Source organism: Sparus aurata, chromosome 5, assembly GCF_900880675.1.
Source record: "Sparus aurata chromosome 5, fSpaAur1.1, whole genome shotgun sequence".
Lineage (NCBI taxonomy): Eukaryota > Metazoa > Chordata > Actinopteri > Spariformes > Sparidae > Sparus > Sparus aurata.
This window is the reverse complement of record NC_044191.1, coordinates 7,652,341-7,680,009: the sequence shown is the minus strand read 5'-3', so window position 1 is coordinate 7,680,009 and position 27,669 is coordinate 7,652,341. Positions and strand designations below refer to the sequence as shown.

Here is a 27,669-nt window from a genome sequence, read left to right as displayed (position 1 = left end):
CATGTCCCGGTAAGTGGTAGTAAAGTAAAATAATTATGGCTGTAATGTTGTTTTATGGTTTCCACTGTGAATCTCCAGCCCTCTTGATAATCAATTTAGCATTAGATAGGGTTTTATGACTGTCATGGAAGACTGTATGTGCTTCTGTTTCCATCCAGGGTCCGTCCACAGGATCATGTCTGCCCTCTCATGGCTAAAAAAGGTAATAACGCACATGATATTTATGATAACGAGGATTAATTCAGCAGCTGTGGAAGGCCAAAATATGAGTTCATGATTCAAATGATATTTGTCGGTGGTTACTAAATAAAGACTGCAGCTGCCATCATTGATTCTCTCACATTATCAACATATTTTGTATACAAATAGTCCAGTAAAATAATTGAGTATGTGTTTTGGATTGATGTAGCTGCTGCAATAATGTGTACGTTGCATTTTACTGCTGTAGATGTTTAAAGTTGAGCTCATTGTAACTATTTTATATACTGTTGGCTAGTTTTTACAGAGGTTATTTTATTTAACAATGAGAATCAGCCTATAAAGGAAGAATTTCGAGTTATCACAAACACTCAAAATCAACACATCTGGGGATATGTGGTTACGAATGGACAGGAAAAGAATGAAAAATTGTAATCCGAATAATAACTACAGCTGTCAGACAAATGTAGTGGAGTAAGACGTACAATATCTGCTTCTGAGATATAGTGGAGTAGAAGTATAACGTTGCTTTACTTTACTATTGGATTGAAACAGTAAAGTAAAGGAAAGTAAGAAGATGTGTACTTCAACACACAACATGTAGTTGTGACTTTAACTGCTGCTAAGGGACTCTCTTTTTGACGTTTTGCTGAGGAGAGCTCCTCAGAGACTTTTTAACTTCTGGGATTTAAAAAAAAGATTTATCTTCACTCAGGTGTTTATGTTCTGTAATGGTGTTTGCTGACTGGTGCTTTGGGGGAAATGTTCTTTCTTCATGAACATAACGCAACTGGAGTCTCTGTGAGTGCTGAGCTGAGTCAGAGGTTGTCCTGAATTAAAAAACACAGACACACACACAGCCTCTGTAATAATGAACACAACAGTATCTGACATGACTCAAATGTTCACAGACTATAGTATGTAACGTTTTAGTTCTATTCATGTTGTGTTTTGTCTTCTTTGCCAACTTCCCTCCTCACTCTATCCTAACTCTATCCCAGAAGTTTCTAGGACAAAGTGTCCAAATTAAACCCTTGGGTGGTTTGACATTGTTGGAAACATTCGGGATAATGTCAGTACACAACTCAACAAAATATATAACTAGTGGGGTTTTTTTATACATTTTACTGCAGAATTCATACGTATTATATCTTAAAGTACAGTGCTAGCCTAGCCTAAGTTGCTCAGTGGCGAAAGGCAAAAAATTACACATAAAATAGTCATAGTATGATAAAAACAGAGCAACCAATGAGGGCTGTCCTCTTCTGTCTCAAATTCAGAAAAAAACTAGCAAATAATGTGTGTCACTCATCAACTGTGTCAACTCCCACACTGTTTACATAGACACATGTTACTCATACCCTCTTGGCTGGCGCCGTCCTGCTCGGTAGGAGGATCCCATACTGTCCCTGTGTTGAAGCAGAGCAGGTAGACTCACAGGAAGAGGGGAAACATGTTTTTTATGGCTCTGCTTTTTCTGCTGTTACTGCGGCCTGGCTTCGCTGCTCTAATGACTTCTCCATTGGAAGAGGTAGGTGGAAAGCTGCGGGTGAACAGGAGCACTGTGGTTAGTGATTCCTCTGATTGGGACTTCTGCAAAGTACATTGAACTCTTCAACTTTAAACTGCTTATCATCCTGTGAAAACCCCCGGCCTGCAGAAAGTCATGTTGTGTTTTTACTGGATTTACATGGCAATCACTGAAATGCAAAAGCGCTAAAATAGTTTTGTATTTTCATGCAGTATTTGGGCCACAGAGCTAAATATAGTCACACAGGTTTAAAGCTGCTAAAAATGGTGTTATTGTTTGTGTCCTCTTTAAGCTTTCTCATCACTCCGCCAGTCGGAAAGACACAGTTTCCTCCTCTGGTTTTTCTCCTGACGCCTCAGGTAAGTATAAAAACAGTTCGAAGACTCGTGAATGATGCACTGAGAATTATCTTCTTCCTGTCATCGTGTAGGGACGTGTTATATAAAACACAATCTTATCTCATAACTACACTACTACTACCAAACTACAAAAAAAGCACTATACCATACAGATTATGGCAATTTACGGTAATTTTGAGTAGTTAATAGGGAACAAATGAGGAACAAACAGTTGTAGTGCATTTCCACCAAAATTGGCGTGCTTACACAGGGTCAACCCATAAAATTGCCTACTGACCCCATTCCCACTTCCTGCAGGCAAGGCAAGCCCATCTGATTTTTATCTGAAACCATCATAGTTGTACGTCACTGATGTCACGTGTTATTCACGAAAGCACTGGAAACAGTTGCAACAGAAGAGAAAACAACGATAGACCCATAATGAACGAAACTTCTGTAAAACTTAAAAAGGGTCACCATTCTGCATCACCACACAATGACTTGTTTTGTAATTTAAGACATTAGGTCCAATAAGACTTAGAAAGTCTAGAAGAGCTGCACAATTAAATTATTTTGTCCCCGCTCAAATCAGCCTGGTGCTAAACTGGAAGTTAGCTGGCTCAGTCGGCAATCAAGGTATTTTAATGGTAGAGAAGTTGAACTTTTTTGTCTCCAAAACACTACTGAGCAGCTTTCATCGAAATGAATGGGACTCGGCCTCAAGCACTGTGTCCAATGATAAAACACCCTTGAATAGACCGCATCCCAAATTCCTTCCTTATTAACACCACCACTGGGTGTTGACAAAGTGTCATCAGTTCGTTTGGCAGAATTTTGCTTGTTCACCCGGTTCTAATGCTTAGAACAAAGCTGATCCAAGCAGATGTGATAAAAACCCATGTCTACTGCAATTGACCCGGGTGTAAATGCCGAGTTAACACCTTCCCATTGCACACAAAAACCCAATTTGAGCAGGTTTTAAGTGGGATTTTTGACCACTGGAAAAGGGGTACTGGTTAACCACTCGTTAATGAGTAATTTCTAATCCAATTTCATATGATTTGATAATTGAGAAACAAGTAAGGAACAAATCAGGAATTAAATGGAAATGGAGTATTTGGGACAATGGGCTTTATGCTAACGTTGAACGCTGAAGGAGGCGTTGCTGCCACCGTGGCTCTCCTCTATAGCTCACGGGCTGTGTGCTTAGTGCTACTGAGTTAGCTGGTTGTAGTGTACTGTGAGTGCGGGGCATTGTGGTCATTGCTTATCATAACTACCCCATGTCTCATATAAGAAAACACTTAACAATATCGTCATAAAAGTATAAAACAAACATGGCCATTGTCTGTTCTCACTGCTGTCAAGCAAGTCTGTTAATATTTGGACATTTTGTCTGCACTTTCTCTGCTATTCTTGGGCCACTAGTTTGCTAATAGCTTTTGCAGGTACGTCGGTAGACAGACAGGTAGCCTGTCTGATGTGTTAATAAGAGCCGAATAAAATGATTGGATTGGTTTATGAGAGTTACAGCCGAAATTATTGGATTATGTGTATTGTGCTTCTGAGAATAACACACCAACCCTAGTTTCAACTAATGAACAGGTTAGCTTTTACTTATAGACAGGTCCTCACGAAGTAATGATTCAATCCTCTCTATGAGGACTTCAACCACTCAGTATGATGCGCTGCTTTATTTAAAGGGACACAGATAAGTAATTGTAATAAATTGATGAAGTAATAAGGGCCTTTTACTACCACTCACTGTTATGTATCACTACTAGGGCTGCACAGAAAACAGTAGCTAATGTATTCATGAACTAATCATTAACTACTGATTCATTAATATAGGATCCTCAGGTCTGCTGTCCAGCAACAGGAGTTATAGGAAGTAGTGATTAATTAATAATTGATTATTCACCAATTATCACGTTATTCTTGTTTCTTTATTAACTCATCATTAAGTAATCATTAGCTGCTCTATAAAATTGGGTAAGGAGTTAATCATTAAGTAATGGTTAATAAGAATTACTGCAAATTTATTCTTCATTTGTTATCTAGTGACTACTCAAAATTGTTTCCTTTATTGTGAAGTGTTACCCAGATTACTAGTGTGTGACTATACTGTTTCTTCTCCTTGATCACAGTGAGTGGACGGCTACGTCGATCGGCTTTGATGCCTGATATCACACATCTGGAACTACTGGTGGTGGTAGGGCCTGATGTCCAGCAGGTCCACAAGCAGGATACAGAACGATATATCCTCACCAACCTCAACATTGTAAATCTGAGCACAAAAACATAAAGTTAAATTACTGAAATTGTTGCCTGAACAGCCTACGTTCTATTGATGACCATTTGCGTGAAGAAAAGTTAGTGGTGCAAACTTAAACAAACACTGTTTAGAGGCTGAAATATAAATTATTTAAATAAAAAAGTAATACAAGTTAGGGAAAAATATCAGTTCCGATATAGTATGTGGAAATATTTACGTAACCACATATATTGGCTGTACTGCAATACTATAGTCCCAGAACGACCTGACTTTTAGTCCAATTTCCACCCAGGCCTCAGAGCTGCTGAGAGACATGACCCTGGGAGCCAACATGAGGGTGCACCTGGTCCGCATGATCATCCTGTCAGAGCCAGAGGTAAGCAACTCACTGTTTTAACTTGTAGAATGTAGAATTAGGCTCATAATTGAGCAGATTTGTGGAATATTGTTTGTGCAGCTGTTGTGTAATCAGTGTTGGGGAGACTTAAACTACATGTAGTTCAGCTACATATCTTAACTACAATTTGCTGTAACTTGCTGATAGTTAAACTACATTCATATTTTGTGCTGCGTCAAGTGTTTCAACTACTTTTTGGGTCATTTTTTGTAGTTTAACTACTCAATTTACAAACTACAATTTAGGCCAATAACATGAAATATTTTTTATAAAAAAAAAAGGCCTATATAATATTTATTTTATTTTATTTTACTTTGAAAAAAGGCATGAAACCTGTCATGACGTGCTAAACCAATGCTGCCTCTGATTGGCTTGCCCTGGCAGCACTCAAATGTTTCACAGAGTGGGTGAGTCTTTGTGCCAAGGAAGGCAGTGCTCATATGGCACAAGCACATCATGGACAATCCCTCCCGCTACCTCCAATGCGCCCCCGAACACGCCAGCCCAACCATGGCCATATTTGAGCATGTACATGTTGGATATAGATGCATCTACAAACACAACCTACGTGTTCCCATGTGAGCTCTGCAAGCCAGAAACAACAATAATTTTGACTTTTTTCGACTTTTTCCTCTCGAGTTGAGAGGCATATTTCTGTTGGCATGTGAATTTTTTGTGGGCTATTTATTATTATTATTTGTTTCATATACACCATATGTTGATTTATTTAACGCTGAGTTAAATGAGTATATGAGTATGAGTTGTTGCTAAACCTACTTTCTTTAGCAGTAGTTTTACACACTACATTTCTCCAGGGGTAGAAATGTAGTTTGTTCCAACTACTGGCAGGCTAAACTACAAGTAGCTTTACAAGCTATGCTTGCAAAGAAGCTTCCCCGACACTGTGTGTAATTAAAGCATTTGTAAGTACAAAGCTAATGCTGTTATCCAGGGTGACTTTGAACATCAGCACCAGTGGAATAACTTTTTTCTTTTTTCTTATTTGTCCCTTACTTTTGGTCACTCTTCTAGCCAGAGATCCAAATGTCATCCGACATTACTTCATCTCTCAGAAGTGTGTGTGACTGGGGCAGAAGGATAAACCCCTCAAATGATACAGACCCGCTACACGCTGATCTCCTGTTGTACATTACAAGGTGTGCTATATGCAGTTGGTTGTATTGTGAGTTCATATTTTATGCATGAACACATGTTTTACTACATGTTTACTGTCGCAAACAGATACGACCTGGAGTTGCCTGATGGGAATAAGCAGGTCAGGGGGGTAGCACAGCTGGGTGGGGCCTGTTCAAGTGAATGGAGCTGTGTGATCACAGAGGACACGGGCTTTGACCTGGGGATCACCATCGCTCATGAAATCGGCCACAGGTTATCATTTCATTACATCATTACATCTTATGAACATTATTAGGTAAGGCTTTGTTTTGCTGGGCTGTAATTTTCAATAAAAGAAGAGTCCAATTTGACACTGATTTGTCAAATTAGTGCAATTTATGAGGTCAAATGAATTGCTCTATTACCTGGACAGTTTTAGTCAGTTCACAGTGAGGTAAATATGTAATGTTTGACTCCATGCATAGTGATGATGCACCAAAAAAGATTTGAAAATAAATATATACAAAAGTAAAATGTTTTGAATAAAAAAATAAGAATGATTAACAGCCAGAATAACTTGTCAAATAAAAGATATATAATAAACCAATATGCATTTGTATTTAAATTAAGCTTTTCATTTGTTTACACGTACCTGTGTTCCCTGTAATAGGTAACAAATAATATGTCTCCTCCAAGAAAGTTCTTAGAAGTTGTTCAGAAATTTCTGACGCAATACATTGTGCAATTGGTTAAAAGAACATAGTGAATCACTTTCACTATGTTTCACTAAGTCACTTTGGACGCTTTTGTTCAAAGTGACTTACAGTAATTTACACACTGATAGCGTAGGCTGCAATGCAAGGTGCTGACCAGCATATCAGTAGTAGTTTGGGGTTCAGTATCTTGCCCAAGGAAACTTTGACATGCAGACCAGGGGAATGGAACCAGCGACCTTCCGAAAACAAGACCCCTCTACCCCTGAGCCTCAGCTGCCTCTAATGTACCCTTAATGTCACAGTTTTAACCAAAAATGGATAGAGTGGAGATTATTATGTTTACATGCTGCTGGTGGGGATGAAAACTTAAAATATCACCATTTATATAAAATCTACTTTGAACAACTTGATTAAAATTGCTTGATGGTTTAAGCATCACAAACGAGACATTTCAACATATTTAATATTTAATTTCACTTTTCAACCAGTTTTGGAATCAACCATGACGGATTGGGAAACACCTGCAGCAGGAGCGGCTTCATAATGGCCTCTGATGGAGGCTACAACAGTGTGGATCTGACCTGGTCCCAGTGCAGCAGACAGCAGCTGCTCACATTCTTCAGGTGGGCCAGCCTGTTCAGAGCAGCTGTGCATGACAATGCCTCTCATTCATCATGCACACCTGGCACTGTTGAAAGGGCATTTCATCTATAAGTTATATCTTCGTGGGTTCACCTCAGGTTGATTCCCCTTTGCAAATTTTGAGAAAGGATCGATGTAATGAAAAATAATAGTCATTGTCTACTCACAACCATGCTAATGGAAGGTAAGGTGAAGTTTTGTACTCCACAAAACATGGGAAAAAAAACATTGCAGCATTTTCCGAATCAACTTTCAAAAACAACTGGGGTGTTAATAATATATTTTGTAATTCGGGATCTCAGGGCTTCCGTAGACTTGGATTACACCAGATGAGCTTTATGAAGCCATTTTGCGTGTTTGTTTTGGTTGGTTTTTTTTTTGTCTCCAGCTACTTCAGTTGTTTGAGAAAATACTGCTATGTTGTTTTGCTCTGAAGCTCCAGAAAGGTTTGTGGACTATGAAACTCTCCAACAGTATGCGAGTAAATAGATAATGACTGCATTTTCACTTTAGGAAAACTGTTCCTTTGAGTTGCAATAGGTTTTTTTTTTGTCTTTTTTTATTAAAAATCTAATATTACATAAATCTTTTCTTAGAATATGAAAAGGGAATCAGTTCAAACAACCTAATGTGAAAACATTAAGATATGATAAAAAAGACTTATGCTGCGAGTTGTTAACACACATGAAGTACATGTTTGCTATAGGCTCAACTTCATACTGAGATGACACATTTATTAATGTTCCCAGTGAAGGTAAAGCTGAATGTGTCAAAGACCTTCCTGCACTGGGAGGTTCCCTACAGGACTGGAAGCCTGGCTTATATTATGGAGTTGATGACCAGTGCCGGATAGCTTTTGGAAGCTCTGCAAGAGCCTGCTCTTTCACCAATCCTGACCTGGTAAATCACCTAATGATGTAATAGCTGTTTGATACCACCAGGTGGCATTAAGCCTGAAAAAAATCTACAGTATTACCATGCTTCTAGTCATTTTAACAATATAGGTCTCTTTCCATCAGCCAGCTTGTCGTGCTCTGTCCTGTCACATTAACCCCGATGATGACAGCTCCTGCAAACGCCTCCTGGTTCCACTGCTGGATGGGACAGAGTGTGCACCTAATCAGGTGCTACTGAGTCATTTTGGTGCAATCATTTTCCCAGTGTGGTATTATTTACTAAAAATAGGCCCCGACATATTTCTTCATGAGGTGAAATGCTCTCTTGCAGTGGTGTCTGAAGGGCCGCTGTGTGTCCCTGGATGAGCTCAGCTCCTCTGTAGTGGTGCATGGCTCCTGGTCCAGCTGGTCATCGTTCTCCCCCTGCTCAAGGACATGTGGTGGGGGAGTCACTCATCGCACACGGAAATGCAATAACCCAGGGTGAGAAATGTGGTGTAAGCATTAGTCATGGTCAGTGCAGGCGATCCTGTGAGTGTGCTTTACATGATGAGGCTGTTTCAAAGGGTAAGAATTTAAACTGTGTGTCATGTCTCATTTCTCAGACCTGCTTTTGGAGGGGATGTCTGCGAGGGACCAGATATTGAGGCTGAACTTTGTCACCAGCAGGTAAAGTTTTCACTGCTTATGTTTACAGTGGGCCTCCGTACAGAACATCAGTACTATTTACTCAGTCGATCATTGTACCCAGCATTGTACACTTTTTAATGATCATCAAAAAGTCATTTAGGAATTAATTAGAATATACTCATGTTTTCTGATTAACTTGATTTTAACATAGAAGTTTAAATTATTGAAATGAAATTCAGGATGTAAGACTTTCTAAAGAAATGTATTTTTTTGTTTTCAGACTACTTCGGAACTTATTAAGCGAAATCTTCTGGAGTCTTTTGACATGAAATAATGAGTTGCATAAATACGCTGTACAGTTCAATCTAAAAAAAAACTTTCGAAGGGAAACATGACCAGCACATTAGCAGACTTCCCAGCATGTATTGATTGAGAATTAAAACCCTCCAGAGCGCCTTCTTTTTCATAGTTTGAAGAAATGACGAAAAAGAAAACATGATGGCAACTTGCTGTATGTCTTCAATGTTTAAAGTTGATCTACAACCGTGCCGAGATACAGAGCAGACACAACTTAAAGCAAGATTATGGAGAAATTCTCATTATGTTGTGTTTGGTGCCCCCCACAGTTTCTGACAGAAACATCACTGTGGTAAATACCAAACGCAGGTCTGTAACAATTATCAGAGGTAACATACATTCTAACTTCAAACAAAACTCATTCCATCATAACAGTGTTATGTGTTGAAAACGTCTATCTTGAAGTTAACATGTATGTAACGCTGTGATCCTACCCTCTCACTGAAGTCCGTAGTATAGAAACAGTGGTAGGGGGGCAGAGTGACTGTGACGGAAACACCATTCACCCATCAAAATTATTTTTAAGCTGTTAGTTTTAAGGTTAAATAAGTTACTTAATGTTGCTTTAAATCATCACAACAATACACAATACATGGCCAAAACAAGGTAGAATTAAAAATGTTGAAATTCAAAGAGAATTCAAAACAAGACAGATGGATAAACAAAACAATAAGAACAAGCAATAGATTGAAAAAAGAATCAAAATTTGCCATTAAAAGTTTGGAATGGGTCAGTGTAAAAAGTACCCAAAGTAATACTCTTGAGTGAAAGTAAAGACATCCTGTTGAAAAAGTTTATGGGTGAAACTGAGAGTCACCCATATGAATATCACTTGAGTAAAAGTCTTAAAGTGTCTGATATTAAATGTAATGATGTATAAAAAGCATTGTTCTGGCAGAAAATATACTGGAGTAAAAATACATTTTACATGTATTTGCATATACTGTGTGTGTGCATTTACTGTCAACCTGATGGCTGATTATTGGATCTGATATTCAGCATTTTTCTAATACTCAAAATCTGTTTTTTTTTTTTGTTTTGTTTCTTTTTTTAAATGTGCTTCCTTGGCTCAGCTGCAATGATGCAGCATGCAATTTTCAAAGTAGGAACCGAAAAATTGAAGCGCTGATGGGATGACTCAGACAGTCGGAGCCAAGAAAGTCATTTAAAAGTGAGACCATGAGCCTGGAACAAAGGGAGCGATTCTCAAAATGAGTTTTTGATGACATGCAATGTTCCACCCTGAATGTCTCTGTGGTCAGTGGTGGACTCAGACACTATAATCTGCCCGGAAATGTAGAAAATAATCCCTCTATTTTCTTCCGCACGTAGTCCTGTGAGCGCACCCAGCTGGATTTCATGGCAGAACAGTGTTCCCAAACAGACCTCCACCCACTCTACCTGATACCAAACACTGCCTCCTTCTACACCTGGATCCCTGCTGTCGGCTTTGCACAAGGTGGGCCTTGAGACATCTTTTTGTGCTCCATATATAAAAGGACAAAACCTTTACCTATTTTGTCATTTCTTTCAACCCTTCTCACCAGGGGATGATCAGTGCAGATACATGTGCCAGTCAGGTGGAGAAAACTTTATAGTGAGTCGTGGCTCTCAGTTTGTGGACGGGACTCGCTGTGAGTCAGACAGCCCACCTCCCTTTGGCTCCACAGCTGCTTGTCTAAGAGGGAGATGTCGGGTAGGGATGACTAACTGTGACTCAGCATTACCGAAAACAGATTTTACACTCAGTCTCACACCTTTCTAAATGTGATGTTTGTCTCCAATCAGCTGTTCGGCTGTGACGGCGTGCTGCACTCTGGGAAAGTGAGGGATGTGTGTGGGGTGTGCGGTGGTGATGGATTGTCCTGCAGTTTGACCTCTGACTCCTACACTGGTGGTCAGGCAAGAGGTAGCAAACAGCAGTGTGTGGAATAATTGAACACATTTAGTGACAGAAAATGCCTCTCAGTTGTAGTGGAGAAGAGGTAAAATTGAAAATACTCTAATACAGAAATAGGATCTGTAAATTAGCACAGAACTTAACTACACATACTCACTTAAATTGCTATTTTCTGATTTTTTTTAAGACAAAATATTTAATAGATCAACTTCAAAAACATGACAGCCTAGTTCCTCTTCTTTCTGTTCCAGAGTACACCACCTTCCTCTCACTGCCAGTAAACGCCACACAGGTTCATATTGTCAACAGGGCTCCTCTCTTCACTCACATGGGTGAGTGTCATCACTTTCACAGCAGATTCAAGTTTTTGCAACTGGATTCAAACTGATGGGCATTTGTGTCTGCAGCTGTAACAGTTGGAGATGGGTACGTTGTGTCTGGGGGGGGCAGCATGGCGCTGAATATGACCTACCCCTCCCCACTGGATGATAACCGTCTAGAGTACCAACTCCACATGACCCCTGACCTTCTGCCTGAGATGGAGGAGCTGCTGCTGCCCGGACCACTGCAGGAGGAGATAAAAATACAGGTCAGAGTAGGTTAAAATATCCAGTCTAATTCACGAGGTGGACTTGATTAAACTTAAAAAATAGCTTTCACTTATTAAATCTTATTACAAAATGCTTAAATCAAAATCTATCTATGCGTGCAACATCGGACTTTTACCATTATTTTTGTCTCTGCAGGTCTATCGCAAATATGGAAAAGAATATGGAGAGAAAACAAATCCAAACATCAGTTACCAGTTCTATGTACCTACCAGAAACAGTATCTTGACAGACATCACACCAAAAGGCAAATGGGCCGTCATAACAACACCCTGCTCTGTCTCCTGTGGATCAGGTCGGTAACTGTTAATCACGAGTCATGCTGAAAAGCACAAAGAGAACATAGCACAATAAAATGTTTTTGATTATTACAAATTCGTAGACTGACTGCACATTTTGATCTGTTTTACAATCTCGAAGACGAGGCACTTGAAGCAATACTGACCTTTCTGAGGAAGCTTTTATCACATACTTACTTAGTCATAGTTGTAGTGATGAAAATGTCAAATTCGCCTTGTCATTGTTCCAATCTCAGATATTTCCACAATGAAATACCACCAAGTGTCCAATGAACTGATTAACCGAATGATCACACACACAGTCCAGCAAACAAGATGAAATATTGTGTGTTGATATATTTTTTATTAGATTTTCCTTGTCGGTAAATGCTGTTTCCTTTTGAATACCCTCAACTTGTGCTAAATATGTGTTATCTTTTTTACAGATTAAAGTACTGCATTTCTATTTTTTTAAAGTTTTTTTGGGCCTTTTTATGGCTTTAAGGGCTGGGAGTCAAACCCAGGTCCACTGCAGAGCCTTGGCACATGGGGCGCGTGCTCTACCAACCGAGCTAAACGGTGCCCCAAAGTAGTGCATTTCTTAATTAATTTAATTGATCACCGGTTTTGATTTATTTTTAAAAAACTGATTCCAGTGATCGGGAAAATGCTGAATGTTGGATCCAGAAATCCACCTGGCTGATTATACTTTTACCTGTACTTTTGATATTCAAGTACATTTATTGCCAGGGAATTACTTACTAATATGTTAGTACATATCCCATCAAATATCCAAGTTCTCCTCCAATGGGTAACTTTTACTTTTATCAGTTATATTTTAACATGACATCTTTGCTTCTGCTCAAGAATAACATTTGGGTACTTTTTGACCACACTTTGTCATAAAAAGGTCACTTATACATGTAAATTCCTACAAGTTGTTACACAGAGCCCCTCTTAGTCTTTTAAACTTCCTCCTCTGCATTTAATGTTTATACTAAAGCCATGCATGAGGGTGCAAAATCTGAAACGTAAAATAAATTTACCCCAAAATGCAGAAAAAAATCATTTAATTGAAAAGGTTCATTTTCCTTTCTACACATTCTAACCTTTCTTTTACCATTAGGTGTACAGAAGCACGTATACATCTGTGTAGGTGAAGGAACCAACAACCATTTGGAGGAGCACAACTGTGAAACACCTCCTCCACCCACACCACCCCACACAACCTGTCAGCTCTCCCCCTGTCCCCCCAGGTTAGCTTCACACTCTGTCCTCCGCTCCGCGTGGACTGACGTGGACATGCAGCTCAGCACAAATGGGAACCCATGAATAATTCACTGTTTTGCAGGTGGGATGCAGGGACGTTTGGGCCTTGTAGCGCCTCTTGTGGTGGAGGAGAGAGAATGCGTCCTGTAAGATGTGTCCAGAAACACAGGGCTGACGTGGTGAAGGTTCCTGATTCTGAATGCCCTCCTGATACAGCTCCAAGTACTGTGGAAAAATGTAACCAGCAGCCCTGTCCAGCCAGGTATACAATCACTGTACCGTTGACCACAGAATATGAAGCATTTCAGGTGTAAAAATAAAATATCCTATGTGTGTTTCCAGATGGCGTGTGTCAGAGCCAGGGGAATGTTCAGCTGTGTGCGGGCCAGGGGAAGCCAAACGCGGCGTCTCGTGTGTGCGGCCAGAAGATGGTCAGGATGTTGAAGTGGATCAAAGCTTGTGTTCAAAGCAGATCAAACCACCTGGTTCTGTTCCCTGTGTGGTCGATGTTTGTCCCATTGGCTGGGAGTCTAAGGCAGAGGTAGAGTAGAAATGACTCAAATCTGGCTCTGATTTCAAAATGTGCAGCATGTCTGAACATCATCCTTTCTGAACAGGAACAGCCCGTGTTAAAGCCTGGTTTGTTGCCGCGCTCCAGACAGGCTCCTGTGTATGTCTGGAGCCCTGTCATCAGCCAGTGCTCAAAGACCTGTGGGAATGGTAAATGAAAACATACACCCACCTTTACTCAGAAACAGCATCTGCCCGTCCGATAAGGTCACCCAAAGCCTGATGCTTATGTAGGAACCCTGCAGGTGTGGTTCTCCTGTGTGGACCACCAGACCAGACTGGGGGTTCCTGACTTCCACTGTGATGCTTCAACCAAACCTCCACCTCACTCTGAGACCTGCAACACATGTCCCTGCCCTCCCATGTGAGATGCTATGCTTTAAAATGCATTTTATGTACAGTGTTTTATTTATAATCTGTGATGGAGTGTAACTAAGTGCATACATCTGTGAAACAAGAAGTATTAAGGCTTTGTTTGGCTCCAGAGGAAGATGCATGTAGTCTAATTATTTGCCTCTAGTCTTCTGTCACTCAGGGCTAAGTTGCATTGTGGGTAAAAAGGTGATATCTCTGGTTCTATTGAAGGGATTTTGATCATGTGTTCAACAGTGCAATTTTAGACCAGTGAACAGCTTTTCAAAACACGGTGCCTGCATTGCCCACAATGCAACTTATCCACTAAGTGACGGGTGAATTTGCCAGATTACATGCAGCTTTCTCTGGAGCCAAAAAGTGCTTTCAACTACTTTTTTTCACATACACAGTGGTATTCCATAAGACCTGTAAACACTCTTGAACGTGTAAAAATGGGTGGCGTTACCCTTTAAGTACAACCTTAAGGTACATTACTTGAGCACTGCCATTTTCTGATACTTTATACTTCCACTGCGCTGTATTTTGGAGGCAAAATGTAACTTTTTACTCCTTGCCTTTATTTGATAACTTGTGTGTTATGTGTTGCATGATGTTGCATCAGAGCCAAAAAAGCAGATTTCAAATACATTTATTTTGATTAAAAAAACAACACTGATGACAATAAACAGAAAGATGCTGCAAATGGATCTTATAATTGGTCAATCCATAGTATGAAGTATATGTAGTACATAAAGTACATGCAAATATATGTATAATTTACTTTATTTGTACTTTTGGTATTTGTACTCAGTGCTATTGGCTTCATTTTTTTTATTTTATCATGAGCTCTTTACTTTTACTCAACCATGACTTTTGTATACTTTTAACAACACTGGCATTGTGGTATCCAACTGGTGGCCCCTAAGCCGTATGAGGCCCTCTAACAACCTCATTCCAGCCCTGGAAACATTATATTAATGCTAATGCCCATATTAATCACTTACGTTTGTTGATAAGCACAAAAATACTCTGATTTCATTGAAAGGTTTGAACCCAGACTGTTCAAGTAGGGGACATTTGAGTCCAACTGACAAAAAAGTAGACCTAGGATGTAAAGCAGTTGAAATGAGATAAGCAACATACAATTTAATGCAGCAGTAATATTAATCCAAAAACATCACATATAAAACACTTCCAGGGAACATTTAAATGCACTACTTTGAGTACATGTATTGCCATGAAATTACTTTTCATATTTAAGTACATCTTATATCGAATACTTTAATACTGCTACTTAACTACCTTTCACATTGTTTCAAAGTGCTACGTATTGATTTAATATTAAAAGTAGTATTTGAACAAGATATCGCGTCGGCTTTTGGCTGCTTTTTGCTACACGGTATACATTTACAGAGAAAAGATGTCTTGAAATAAGGGTTTGCAAATAATAGCAGCAAAATACCTTTTCTAACACCAGGTGGCACTCTAAGCAAGGAGTCTGCAGTGTAACGTGTGGAGGAGGGGTGGCCAACAGGGTGCTGTACTGTGCTAGAGAAACAGAGGGGGAGGAGGAGGTGGTGGAGGACTCTGAGTGCAGAGACTTTCCAGAACCCACAGCAGTGGTTTCATGTAACACCCACAGCTGCCCAGCGAGGTACATCACACCAGATAAACAAAAACACTCTTTTTTTCTTTTTTCAAATGCAAAATGACTTAACAACCAGTGTCATTTATCCAGGTGGAGGGTATTCAGCACATCACCCTGCTCTGTGTCCTGCGATCTGGGTGTAGCTCGGAGGGCTGTGTCATGTGTCCAGTTCGTCCAGGGTAAGGAGAGTGCGGTGTCAGAGGAAAACTGCCGCGCTGCTGTCAAACCAGCCACCACAGTGCCCTGCCTGGTGCAGGTGTGCACCTTTAGATGGGAGGTGAAGCCATGGAGCCAGGTACATTTCACAGGAGACAAACTGACTGAAGGAGAAAGATTAGATGAGATTCAGGATGAAGACATCAGTTGTTTTGAACAATAAGTTGATTGCCAAATGTATCAATTCTATTACTCATTAGAATACACTTTCAAGCAGCATTGTAAACTATTACCTGATTTCAGCCTCTCAACTACGAGGATTTTCTACTTTTCATATCATTGGAAAATCCTGAAAACAAGACATGAATATGTCACGTTGAGCCTTGAGAAATTGTGATGTAAAACTTTCACTATATTTAGTCATTTTATAAAGCAAGCAAATGTCGAAAAATAATTCCTAGTTGCTGCCCCAGATAAGATGAAATAACTTGTAACGGAAGATGAAAACAAAGACGCAAAAGTGGACGATGTGAAGTAAATATTAGACATTATTCCACTGATATAAATCAAAACAGCATCATGACAGTGGTACCTATTAAGTTTTTTTCTCATGAATCTATTTGTGTAGCTTATTAGTGTCTTGCAGTCAAAGTCCCATGTTAAAGGACTGGTTTTGCATGTTTTAGACCAGTTTATTTCATAGCCTGGAGGTCCAAAACCCAACTGGGGGTCACCAAAGCTTTACTGGATTGTGAGGCCTTCTTGATTTTAAGAGGTGCACAAAAGCTTTTTTTTTTCAGATATACAGTAAGCATGCACCGATCAGCCATGATATTTAAACCACTGACAGCTGAAGTTATCAACATCGATCATCTCATTACAATGTAATGTTCTCCTGGGAAATTTTGAGTCCTGGTATTCGTGTGGATACGACTCGACATGCACCACCCACCCAAACACTTAAGTAGACCATGTAAACGACCTCCTGGCAACGGCACTTCACAATGGCAGTCCCCACTAGGACAATGGGCCCTGACAAACCACAAACACTGTTTAGGAATGACCCAACAAATGGGACAAAGAGCCCAAGGCGTTGATCCTATTCCCAAATTCCCCAGATCCCAATCTGACAAGCATCTGTGGTAGACGCAGGAACAAGTGTGATGCATAAAGACCCCACCCCCGAACCCACAGGACCCAAAGGATCCACTGCCAGTGTCCCAGTTCCAGACACCGTAGGACACCAGAGGTCTTGTGTCTCTGCTTCGATGTGTCAGAGCTGCTTTGGCAACACATAGGTTTAGAATCATTTAAAATGACGTCTGCTTTGTGTCGCAGGTAGTCATTTTGCAAACCCTCCGACTTTTAATGTACGTGTTCCATCATTCCTGGCATCAAGTGGTTTCCATTTTATTGGCAGAGTATTGAAACTTGCTCCAGGTGTGTAATCCATCAAAGTGAACAATGCTGCACGTAAACGTCCTTACCGATATGATAATGTCCAGTGATAATGTTACACTAACAGAACATGATGCAGACTCAGTGTTTATTTGTGATCGATCACATGACTCAGGCAAGTTTGGAGACTCTTCCAAATGATTTTTTATATTGTAGAAAAATAACTGATAAATAGAAGAAATGACTGGAAAGAATATATCCCAACATTGTAAAGATGCATTTGAAAACTGTCAGGAAAAATACAAATTATACATACCCTCTGATTAAAACACAGTGTTACTGTATGGTCCCACCCTAATTATGCATTATGTTTCTTGAATATTCTGTATCCTGCATACTTTCATGTGAATCCTGTTTATTGCGCGATAATCAAAACTGATGCATATTTATGAATGATGTTGCTATAATCACCACTGTGCTGACTGCTCCCCAGTGTTCAGTCCCCTGTGGATACGGGATCCAGTCCAGACCTGTGTCCTGCATGGGCCCCTCAAAGCCGGAGCCCCTCAGCCCCCTGCTCTGTATGCACCTGCCCAAACCCATCACCATCCAGGGCTGCAACATGGGCGGCTGCAGGGCCGACGGACCTGTCGCGTCTACCACTCCGAGCCACACACCTACACAACCGCACCGCATGGGCCATCCTTCTCTTCCAAGCGCTACAGAGGCCGTCACCATCCCACAGACCACAACAACCATTCCAACACCTAAACCCAGTTAGTACACACAAACTTCTTAACCATTCTTATTACAGCTGACAGCAGATTATCATCACAGCATCTGTTGTTTAGGTGCATGTGGGCAGCTCCTTGTGAACGAATCGGGCACGGTGGACCTGAAAGATGCAACCGGCCGCTGCACGGTATCCATAGGCCGACCCCTGGATGAGGTCATTCATATCAAAGTGGAGTCTGGCTCCTTGAACTGCAGAAAAAGTACGTTTTAACACATATAGTGGATGAGATGTCTTTGTTGTGACCATTGCAGCCAAACAAATGTTTGCAACTCTGTGCACGTGTTTCTACAGAGGAGTTTGCTGCATTTTTTGACCGACTGGCTTTTGTGAGGAAGTGCGAGCAGGTAGCAGGAAGTGAACTGACCACCAGAACCAACGTCTTGCTGGTGCGTCAAAACCTGCTCACCCCCGGAAACGGGGTCGTGCTGACCTACAGCTCACAGAAGAACACTAAGAAGAGTCACCATCAGGGTAAGAGTGAGAGTGCTTTTTGGAAGGGAAGCAACGATACGTGAACTGAGGCCAATGATTTAAGCCTATTGCAACATTAAGGTTTAGAACTGGAAGTCTTGTTGGTTTAGAAGCAACAAGACAGAGGAAATCATTTTGGCCTTCCTCCGGATTTTTTTTTCTTCAAAGACTCAGATCTTTTGGAGCTAGCAGCCGGATCATTTCTCTGTTGTTGAAATCAGAGTGTCATGTTGTACTACTGTGAAACCTTCAACTAAACTAGAACTCTTAGTAGAGCACATACCTCAGCCAAGGCCAAATTCATCCACGCTGAATTGTACTCACTCATAGACACCAGCCATCTAAATATGCCTGATTCTTTACATCAAGATCTATGCATCTTTCCCGGAGAAATGAACATGTGAAAGATAACTTTGACATCAAAGTTTTATTGTATAATATTTGATGTTGGTGTGTTGAGTTATATTTTAGTTTGTCCTCTTTACCTCCTCTTTGACTTTGGAGGTGACAGCATCTGACAGTCCCAGTAAATACTAACCAATTTCAGGCACAAATATAATACTCAGTGCCTTGCTATCGCACTTGTTTGTGTTTGATGATATTTTACTAATCCCAAGATGAAACGTCTTCTCCCCACAGATTGTGACATTCAACTGTTTTCCCCAAGAGGTGTCTTTGAGAATCCAACAACATCCAGCACTAACCACACCTGTCGAGTCCTCATCAACGCCCCTCCCTCAGTGAAGATTAGAATCCAAGCGCTGCACATAGGATTAGTATTCAACTCTACCAACTCCCAGTCCACATACATTATGGTGTGGACAAGCATTTTAACACGGCTTGTTCTTTCTATATGCTGCACATTTAAAAGGAAAGCATGGAGATAACTGCTGCACTGTTTTGTCTTCTTCAGATTCGGGACATGGATGTCTTAAAGACCAACGTGTTTAAAGGCCAGCAGCTGTTTCTGTGGCACTCCACTGGAAATATGGCAGAGATTGAATTTCACGGAGACTACCTGCATTCCAAAGGGAGTTTCAGAGCTGAATATTCCTTCACACGTCTTTGATATTAAATATTAACCATTTTAAAGGGTAACTCAATTTAAAAACAAAGTGTGTTTTCAGGTCTTGTGGAGTCCGACTGCATATGTGAACAAAAGTAGCAGAAAGCTTCATGTGGCTCCACAGGAAGCTTCATGTGATCTGATAAATTGTCTCCAGTGACAGTAAGTTGCATCGTGAGTAATGTAGGCAGTAGGTTTTGTAAAGCAGGCCGCTGTTCAAAACCAATACAGCAGAAACCATAGAAAGTTGGCTTTTTCATTTCACACGTCTCGCTAAAAACATATTAATTCACCTGATTGGGCGTGGATTGACACAACAGCGGACGCTGCAGTGAGCTCTGTGACTGTCTCAGCCCAGTTGTGTTTTTGTAATATGTGTGACCTCACATCTACGTGCATGGAAATTAATTATATGCCTTGCTAGACCATTTCTGTGGTTATATGAGAAGTTTTCTGCTGGAAAGCCTTTGGGAAGTTAGGCGACACAGCTTTCAAGATGAACAAGATCTACATAGTCGTATGGATCTTGCACATGACCTTCATATGGGCGGCCATGTGGTCTTTTGTTTTGGCTGAGTGAATTTATTGTTTTCTGGTATTTCAAAGAATATTTTCTGTTTTCAGTTGCACCTGGTTAGGTTGTTTAGGCAACAAAATGATATGGTTAGGTTCAAGGCCTAGTGAGACACCACACCGCTGGCACTGGACAGTACTAGTTGGAAGCTTCTTGGCCAATCGAACATATACTGTAGAAATTGCTCTGACTGGCTGTTCAGGTAAACACATCAGTGCATGAAAAGAGAAATGGAAAAATAAAGCCCAGTTGAGCCTGTCAAAGGAGCATCCATGGTTTAGCCCGGTTCCTCTTTATTTTTCTTCTTTGCCTCTTGCCATTTGCAACTATTTATCAGGAATATTCTCGATTAGAAGTGGATATATTAGAGGGAATGTTCTCATAAGAAGCTGCTTAATCTGAGAGGCGTTTCCTTTCACACAGGCTCAGAACATACAAGCTTGCCGGCAGCCAGCTGTAATTTTTGCAGTGTGGTCAAGTGCAGCTTCTTGGCTGAGACATGGGAGATCTGAGGTGACAAAACAGTCGGCCCCTCGAGCAACTAGTTCTCTGATGTCTGTTTGGTGTGTCAGGCCAACGGAACCACCTGGTTAAATTTAAGAAAGGCTCATGGTTTGGATTACGGTTCACGCTTGCTTCCACGTGGGACACCAATAGCAAAAATGACAAAAAGAAAAATGATCTCTAAAGTTACAAGAGAAAAGACACCCAATGCAAACCAATGGTAAACAACATGTCACAGGACGCAAGGCCCTGCCTCAAGGTTATATATCAAGGTCTCTTTATTCCACAAATTATTTTTTCCTTGTAATACCCAGTGCCTACATTACCCACAGTGCACCAAGTGACAACACTGGAGACATTTATGGTGCATTCCATTCCAAGTTCATAGTTGGAATTTCCAAATCAGTTTTCCCGACCGACTTCCAATTTAAAAGTGTCCCAGTGCGTTTGTTAGGGAAAACATGGACGCTCGATGCAAGCAGGTGTTTTAATAGTGAACTTTACAAACAACTACAGCAGCGGATTTAATCGCTAAGGGCACTTAAATAACGACAGGAGTCGGCTCCTAACACATATTCTCAAAGATTTCTATTGAGCACAGATCAGCTGAATGAAATTGACAAAAGACAACTATAAAGGTTTTTTTGCTGCACGTCTCCGACTTGGAATTCTGACTTGGATGAGCGTTCCATTGAGCTTTTCCGCGTTGAAGGTTGCAATGGAACACACCATTAATCCGATACATGAAGCATTATCTGGATCCACAAAACACTTTTTACTTGTGTTTTTACATATGCAGTAGTTCTCCTCAAGACCTGTAAAAACATCGTAATGTGTGAAACAGGTTGAGTTACCCTTTACGCAAGATTCTCTTTTTTGTTTGTTTTCATGCCTACTTGCTACTTCTTTTGACCTGAAATAAATAATAAAGGCCAAACATTCAATATGTTTGTGTCAAGTGAGGACATTATCATTTTAAAGACTGCACTGGGAATTAATTAGGTATAAACAGAGGCTATTATTCTATTGCAGTCAGCACATCTTGTTCATTTAAAGTTTATATGTACACAATTTCTTAAAATATAGAATTTCCCCCACAGATAATTAAATCCCATCACATAGGCAGTGTACTGACACTCACACATTCTGTACCCAAAACCCCTTAATAACAGGTTTCCCCTCAGTTCCAGCACGCTCAGTTGATTGTGCGTCTATGTCGGAGTGGCCTTCTGCCAGCGACTCCGGCATCGGTTCAGTTCCAGTCATTCCATCCAGCCCCGGTGGGACACGAACGCCGTGCCAGGCTCCTGTGTGGGATCACTGCTCGGCTGTTGCTGTGTCTTCCAGGAGAGCTCTCATGTCCAACAGAGCATCCTCTACAGCCTGGGCAAACTTGGCAGCGTTCGTCTCCTCACAGCTGTTGAAGGCCGTGATGGCGATGTTGATGTGCTCATCCATGGGATTGTAACACACTCCATAGCCATCTGGCACCATCGGACCAAAGCACATCACACAGTCTGTCTTGGAGCCAACCTGGACACAGAGATGGGAGAGACGGGGGGCAAACAAACATGACTACAAATAATCATTTGCTCAGTTATAATAGATGTTTATTTTCTTACATGTAAATATACCTGGCTGGTGGAGAGATGGTAATGGTGAGCCACGGCAAATGAAGTATCCATGAATATCTCAGGCATGGAGGTCAGGTCTTCAATACTCAACAACTTCAGACCGAGGAGGTGTCTGTCTATGGCTTGTCCATGAATTGCCTAAAAAATGAGTTGCATGTGTAGAACTGAGATGAATCGGACTGTGTCAGAAGAAGGCACAATTTTAATATAAAGAAGAAACAGGTCTCACATCGTACGTGTTCGTCTTATGTGTCTGAACGGCCTTCTGCAGCAGCGCCAGCCTTTCTGAGTTCTGTTGGGAACATTTACTGTTGTGTCAGACAGCTTACAAGCCTTACAGGAACAACAGTGAATTCTAATTTTGGGTGAACTGTTTCTTTAAACTGCAGATTTACTGTGAAAATACAGTGGTGTAACAGTACCTGTTTAGCTGGGTCTTGCATTGCCTGGACAAAGTTAAATGAGTCTACAGTGGTTGACCGGATTGCATCTGTTCTCCCATATGTGAACATCCGTAACGATGCACTCTCATACATCGAGCAGGAAATATTATATATCCTGGAATTCAGAAACAGCACACAGGACATGATGTAATACCTTGAATATATAACACAATGTTTTACTATGAAAAGGGGATGAGGATGTCTCACCTAAAGTAGGCCAGTTGAAGAACCATTTGCATAAAGGCATCTGGACTCAGCTTATGCTGTTTTGGTACATTTTTTCCAAAGTGAGAGAACATAAGCACCTTCACATCCAAGTCCTGCACCATCCTGATGAAACACAATGAAAAAAGGAGTTACGCAAAATGTGAAACAAAGCTGAGACAGTATTAACAATAATAATGATCATAACTGCATGTTACATACATGTTCATATTTTGTTTGGCTCTCTCTATGTCTCTCTTGACCTCAGGTGTGATGTTAAAGCGCAGTTTCTGAGGCATGGACAGGGGAACCATGGGGGAGCGAACCGTTTCCGTTCTCTGCCTGATGAGAAAACATGAAACACTTCATCAATTTGAGTTCATTTGAAAACAGAGAAAAACTGAGAGGAACTTACATGTATTTAACAACGTAATCGATGAGGAACACGATGGGTGGACCCTCAGCGGGTGCATGCTCATACACCAGTCCACACGTACCATCTTCACCAACAATGAACTGAGGACAATTAACAAGTACATTTAAACTCTCGAGCATCACCACAGTACTGCTGATTATTTTATAAGGTGTTATTTGTAAGAAATTACCAGAATTTGGACGTAGCTCAAAAACTACATGGGGCAGCATACCTGCTAACTACTACTTCTAACTATACTCTTTGCTGTAACTATCTTTGGCTGTAGTGACCTTAGATTTATTTAGTAGTTACCAGATAAAAAGATGACACATATGCCAAAAAGGTTTTTTACCTTATGGTTATGCAACCCATTAAATATGCGCAGTACAATTTCCCCTGCTGGCCCCACCTGCAAGTTCCCACTCTGCCCATAGACTTTTCATCTGTTGCATGTCTCAAACTAAACATGGCTAAATCTTACATATTGCCCCTTTAAATTTAAAGACTGACCTGTAACGTCTTGTCAAACCAGCGGTTGCCGCTGTTCCATCGAGCGCCTCCTCCGTGCAGCATCTGGGCAGCCACGCGACTCGGATACATCTCATCTGACACGCGGGGCATCGGGGCATCCAAACAAACTGTGAAGATACTTTTCTGGATGGCACGGACTGACTCCTTGTTCGTCTTATCTGAGAACAAACAAACCCAATAAAATCTCATTTTTTCCTGACATATTTTCTCTCAATTACTCCTCCTCCTTGATTTCTGCAGATGCTCTCAAAGTTTTGGTCTTCATTCTGCCTACCCTTAATCAGGTTGTTATAGGCTTTTCCCCAGGTGTTGCGATGCTGTGATGTAAGGATGCCAACAGGCTCCTTGTTGGTCTGCAAAGATGAGTTCCAGATCTTCTCCAGCTGCATGTACAACTGGTCTACAGTCAGCCGGCTGCCATCGCTGTTGTACACATCCAAGACAAAGAACTGCGAGGAAAAGCCAGAACAGGCTGATTTAGTCACAGTTCCAGTATTTCTTTAGCCATAAAACCAGTAGTAATCAATACAAGGCACAGACGAGCAGCAGTGCCATCTAGATCACCTGGAAGTTGTGGACTACAGCGATGTGAGTGGGAGGTGCTTTCCCGATGGCGTGATTGACAACCGTGTCTCTCTTTGGACCAGGGATGCGACAGGAGGACAGGATCTGGTAATATTGGTCCATACACAGCGGCTTTCCACTCAGATACTCAACAGGCAGGGTCTCACTATACACAGTGGGTTACATCATCCATCAGCCATTTTTCAACCAACTGCAATTCATGTTGATAGTAAGCTTTCTGCTATTAGTTTAAGGCAAACTCACGTGTCAATCATTTTTTTAAAGTCCAAAACGCCTGCAATCAGTTTGGCAGCAAACCTGCACAGAAGACAACACTGTGCTGTTAACAAGATGGTTATGATTTATTTTAATATCAAAAGACAAGTTCACCCAAAACATTTTTAAAAAATTATCAATATTTCCTCACGCTCTTGCTGATTGAAAGTCAGGTGAACTTTCGTTTTCTACAAAATATTTCATTACAAAAAAGCTTCACAGTGAAACATCGTTGCAGCACTCTCTTAAACAACTGAAGGAGCCTGAGACTTGTTTCAGAATGTAAAATACTGAAAAATACTCATCCGAGTCCCCCCGATCCTCAATTGTTTGAAAAATTTTATTTACATCTTAATGTACTGTCGAGCTTGTTTATTGACAACAACAAGTCCTGAGCTACTTCAGTTAATAAGGAGAACTCTCCAATGTTGTTTTGCTGTCAAGCCCCAGAAATGTTTTGTGGATTGTGAACATCGCCTCACGTTCCATCAGCATGGGGGCGAGAAGATAATGACTCAAGTTTATATTTTTGGGTGACTATATCCTTTGAAGCTCTAAAGCTACTGTGTATCTGAGGGGTGCGCAGACAACACAACATTCTGAGTAATAGCTTTACATTTACAAGTAAATGCCACTGGCTGACAATTTCAGAGCCTTGTGTACCCTGCACACCTAAAGCTCCAGCACTGGCTTCACTGGAGTATTTCTCCATGGGGCCACCGTGTACACTGCATATCCCAGGGGTCACAGTAGTCGAAAGCAGCTGAGCAATGCTAGGAGCAGCCGAAGAGGCTTTAAATAGCCAGAGTGTACAGGGAAGCCTGCACAAAGGTCGGCCCGCGGCTACAGCTTCATATGAGCTTGTTTATGTTGCTCTTCAGCACAATGTAAATCAGTTTTGGAAAAACAACTTCATCGGAATGACAATCAGGGTTTATAACTGATATTAAGTAATACAGCACATATTAGAAGAACTGCCTCATCTTTTTGTGACTATGCAGATTTGTTTATTAAGATAAAGAGCTAAGTTTGGCTGGTTTTACAGTGGGTGCTGGTTTCTCACCTCATCTGTCCTTGTCGGTCGGTGAAGTGCATGCGAGGCAGGACAACCCCTGGACTGGTGTAGACCGGCACCGGCATACGGCAGTCTAGATAGGCAGACTGCATCCACCATTCTGACAGCTACAGCAGCAGTCAGACAGCAGGATATTTGGTTTTTTTTTTACAGTCTGCAAGGTAGTATTACAAACATACAGATGTCTCAAAATATACATGTTAATAAAGCCAGATATCTACCCAGTTGTCTGTTTTGCGTGCCCGTCGCTCCAGGCCTTTCTGCAACCTTTCCCCCACACCACCCTTGAGGAACTCCTCCACCAGTTCACGGGTGTGTTTCAGCTCCTCGTCGCTAACGATGGGTTCCAGAGCAGCCAGGTATCGCTCACATGTCTGCTTCAAGGGTGGCACCGGCAGTTTAGGTAAACCCTCCTGGTGCACCAGGGACCTCTCTGGGATCTGTGTAACTGGTCTGACCAGGCGACATGGGTTCACCATGCCGGGTCGCAGCTAAAAGACATGGGTTTAATTAGCACAAACTCTCCTCTGCTTTGGTAATATCTTAAATGACTACACTGCAATACATCAGGCTTTGATTGTAAGACTGTAGTCGCTAGTTGAACCAGAAGTTTTATTGGATTCTGGAGCTGACAGATGCTGCCCACGAATCCCGGAGTCCATATGTTGCAATCAAAGCCTCCAACAGTGAATAACTCAGTAAAGTGTTTGAACAACATTTCTAATTATCTCCAAAGTCAAATACTTTACAGTGAGGTGACTTGGGCTGTGGAAACTGACACCAAAACAACTGAGGCCAAGCAGTCATACTATTTGTCTGGGCGGACTGGTGAGGGCTCTGCCAGCTTATAAATAGAAGGTTGACACAGTTGAAACTTTGGAATCGGAGCTAAAACAAACACACATGAAAGTAAGAAATAAATCTGTGCCCTCATTCTCATTGATGGTTACCACTACGCAGTAGTTATCTGATACAATAAAGCTAAGATTTGACAATAAATTTGGATGAATTCAAGCAGATGTAAATGTTTATAATTACGTGACAGTGGGAACAATCAATTTAATAGTATTGATGTGAATCATTCTAATTGAAAGAGCTGACTTTTAGTGTTGGCAAGCTCAAGGGAATACGATAAACAAGAACTTCCGGTGCCTTTTTATTCTTCAAAATAAAGTCTCTGTTGACGTGATTTTGGCAGTACAAGGTGCAACAAATATGATAAAGACAAGGGTTAATACCAACGGCTGGAGCGCTGCAGCAAATACAAAAGTATTGATAACGGGCTTTTTGTCGCGGAAGTCCTGTTTGCAGCACGCACAGTGAGCTAACGTTATGCTATCGGCTAACATTAAGCTAGGCTAACGTTATGCAAAATGTCACCACGACGGGGCGGCCGCAAACGCTCTGAATTAATAGTCCGCCTTTAACAATACCTTACCCGACATTATGAGAGTGTACGGCAGTAAAATATGAGTTAAATTTTAACCTTATATTGTGACATTGCTGCTGACCTGTGCAGCGCCCCACCCCCTTCACACAGCCTGATGCCGTAAACACAGACGGAACGTTACTTGCATTTTGTCATTACGCACCTAAAATACATGTAGGCTCAAAAACGATTGACTCACCGTGGATCTGACAAAAACAGCCAACATGTTGTCCGACAGATGCGCCAAAGTTTATGACTGTCCCGGGAATATGAATGGGAAACTGTCGGGCAGTCATGTCTCAAGGACACGCACGCCGTCTATTCTGAGCCATCCGCCCCCCTCGGACCCACCGAGGAAAGACAACTGCGAGCTCCCCGCTAAAAGTCCTGATTTTATGAGTGGACTTTGG

At 41.1% G+C, this 27,669-nt stretch overlaps 2 protein-coding genes across 2 annotated transcripts; one reads left to right on the top strand and one right to left on the bottom strand.

Moving 5' to 3' along the window:
* The first annotated feature begins 1,599 nt into the window (after nucleotides 1-1,599).
* On the top strand, nucleotides 1,600-21,632 carry adamts13 (ADAM metallopeptidase with thrombospondin type 1 motif, 13). The gene is made up of 29 exons (XM_030417389.1): nucleotides 1,600-1,729; nucleotides 2,022-2,088; nucleotides 4,215-4,348; nucleotides 4,635-4,718; nucleotides 5,772-5,896; nucleotides 5,982-6,128; nucleotides 7,060-7,194; nucleotides 7,963-8,113; nucleotides 8,233-8,337; nucleotides 8,441-8,592; nucleotides 8,715-8,778; nucleotides 10,429-10,555; nucleotides 10,644-10,792; nucleotides 10,885-11,005; nucleotides 11,248-11,328; nucleotides 11,404-11,585; nucleotides 11,743-11,899; nucleotides 13,009-13,138; nucleotides 13,234-13,413; nucleotides 13,494-13,692; nucleotides 13,769-13,871; nucleotides 13,956-14,085; nucleotides 15,553-15,729; nucleotides 15,814-16,018; nucleotides 17,771-18,053; nucleotides 18,129-18,272; nucleotides 18,365-18,544; nucleotides 19,184-19,359; nucleotides 19,458-21,632. The coding sequence occupies exons 1-29, from the start codon at nucleotides 1,652-1,654 to the stop codon at nucleotides 19,611-19,613; spliced, it is 4,122 nt and encodes a 1,373-aa protein (XP_030273249.1). The 5' UTR covers nucleotides 1,600-1,651; the 3' UTR covers nucleotides 19,614-21,632.
* LOC115581888 (carnitine O-acetyltransferase) lies at nucleotides 20,949-27,644 on the bottom strand. Its single transcript, XM_030417390.1, has 14 exons — nucleotides 27,459-27,644; nucleotides 26,052-26,321; nucleotides 25,819-25,937; nucleotides 24,744-24,797; nucleotides 24,480-24,645; nucleotides 24,190-24,364; nucleotides 23,895-24,073; nucleotides 23,385-23,485; nucleotides 23,192-23,311; nucleotides 22,973-23,095; nucleotides 22,745-22,880; nucleotides 22,552-22,614; nucleotides 22,323-22,460; nucleotides 20,949-22,221 (listed from the first exon to the last, which is right to left on the bottom strand). Exons 1-14 carry the CDS (start codon nucleotides 27,483-27,485, stop codon nucleotides 22,006-22,008), a joined length of 1,887 nt encoding a protein of 628 aa, XP_030273250.1. The 5' UTR covers nucleotides 27,486-27,644; the 3' UTR covers nucleotides 20,949-22,005.
* Nucleotides 27,645-27,669: the final 25 nt, after the last annotated feature.

Bases quoted from the DNA above. Each gene is read 5' to 3' on its own strand.
- LOC115581888 (XM_030417390.1), bottom strand. From the start codon at position 27,485: ATGTTGGCTGTTTTTGTCAGATCCACG. The intron at 24,365-24,479 runs GTGATCTAGATG...TTTTCCTCGCAG, and splicing joins CTGTAGTCCACAACTTCCAG to TTCTTTGTCTTGGATGTGTA. The intron at 23,312-23,384 runs GTAAGTTCCTCT...TTTTCTCATCAG, and splicing joins GATTACGTTGTTAAATACAT to GCAGAGAACGGAAACGGTTC.
- adamts13 (XM_030417389.1), top strand. From the start codon at position 1,652: ATGTTTTTTATGGCTCTGCTTTTTCTGCTGTTACTGCGGCCTGGCTTC. The intron at 8,114-8,232 runs GTAAATCACCTA...TCTTTCCATCAG, and splicing joins CTTTCACCAATCCTGACCTG to CCAGCTTGTCGTGCTCTGTC. The intron at 16,019-17,770 runs GTACATTTCACA...ACTGCTCCCCAG, and splicing joins AGGTGAAGCCATGGAGCCAG to TGTTCAGTCCCCTGTGGATA.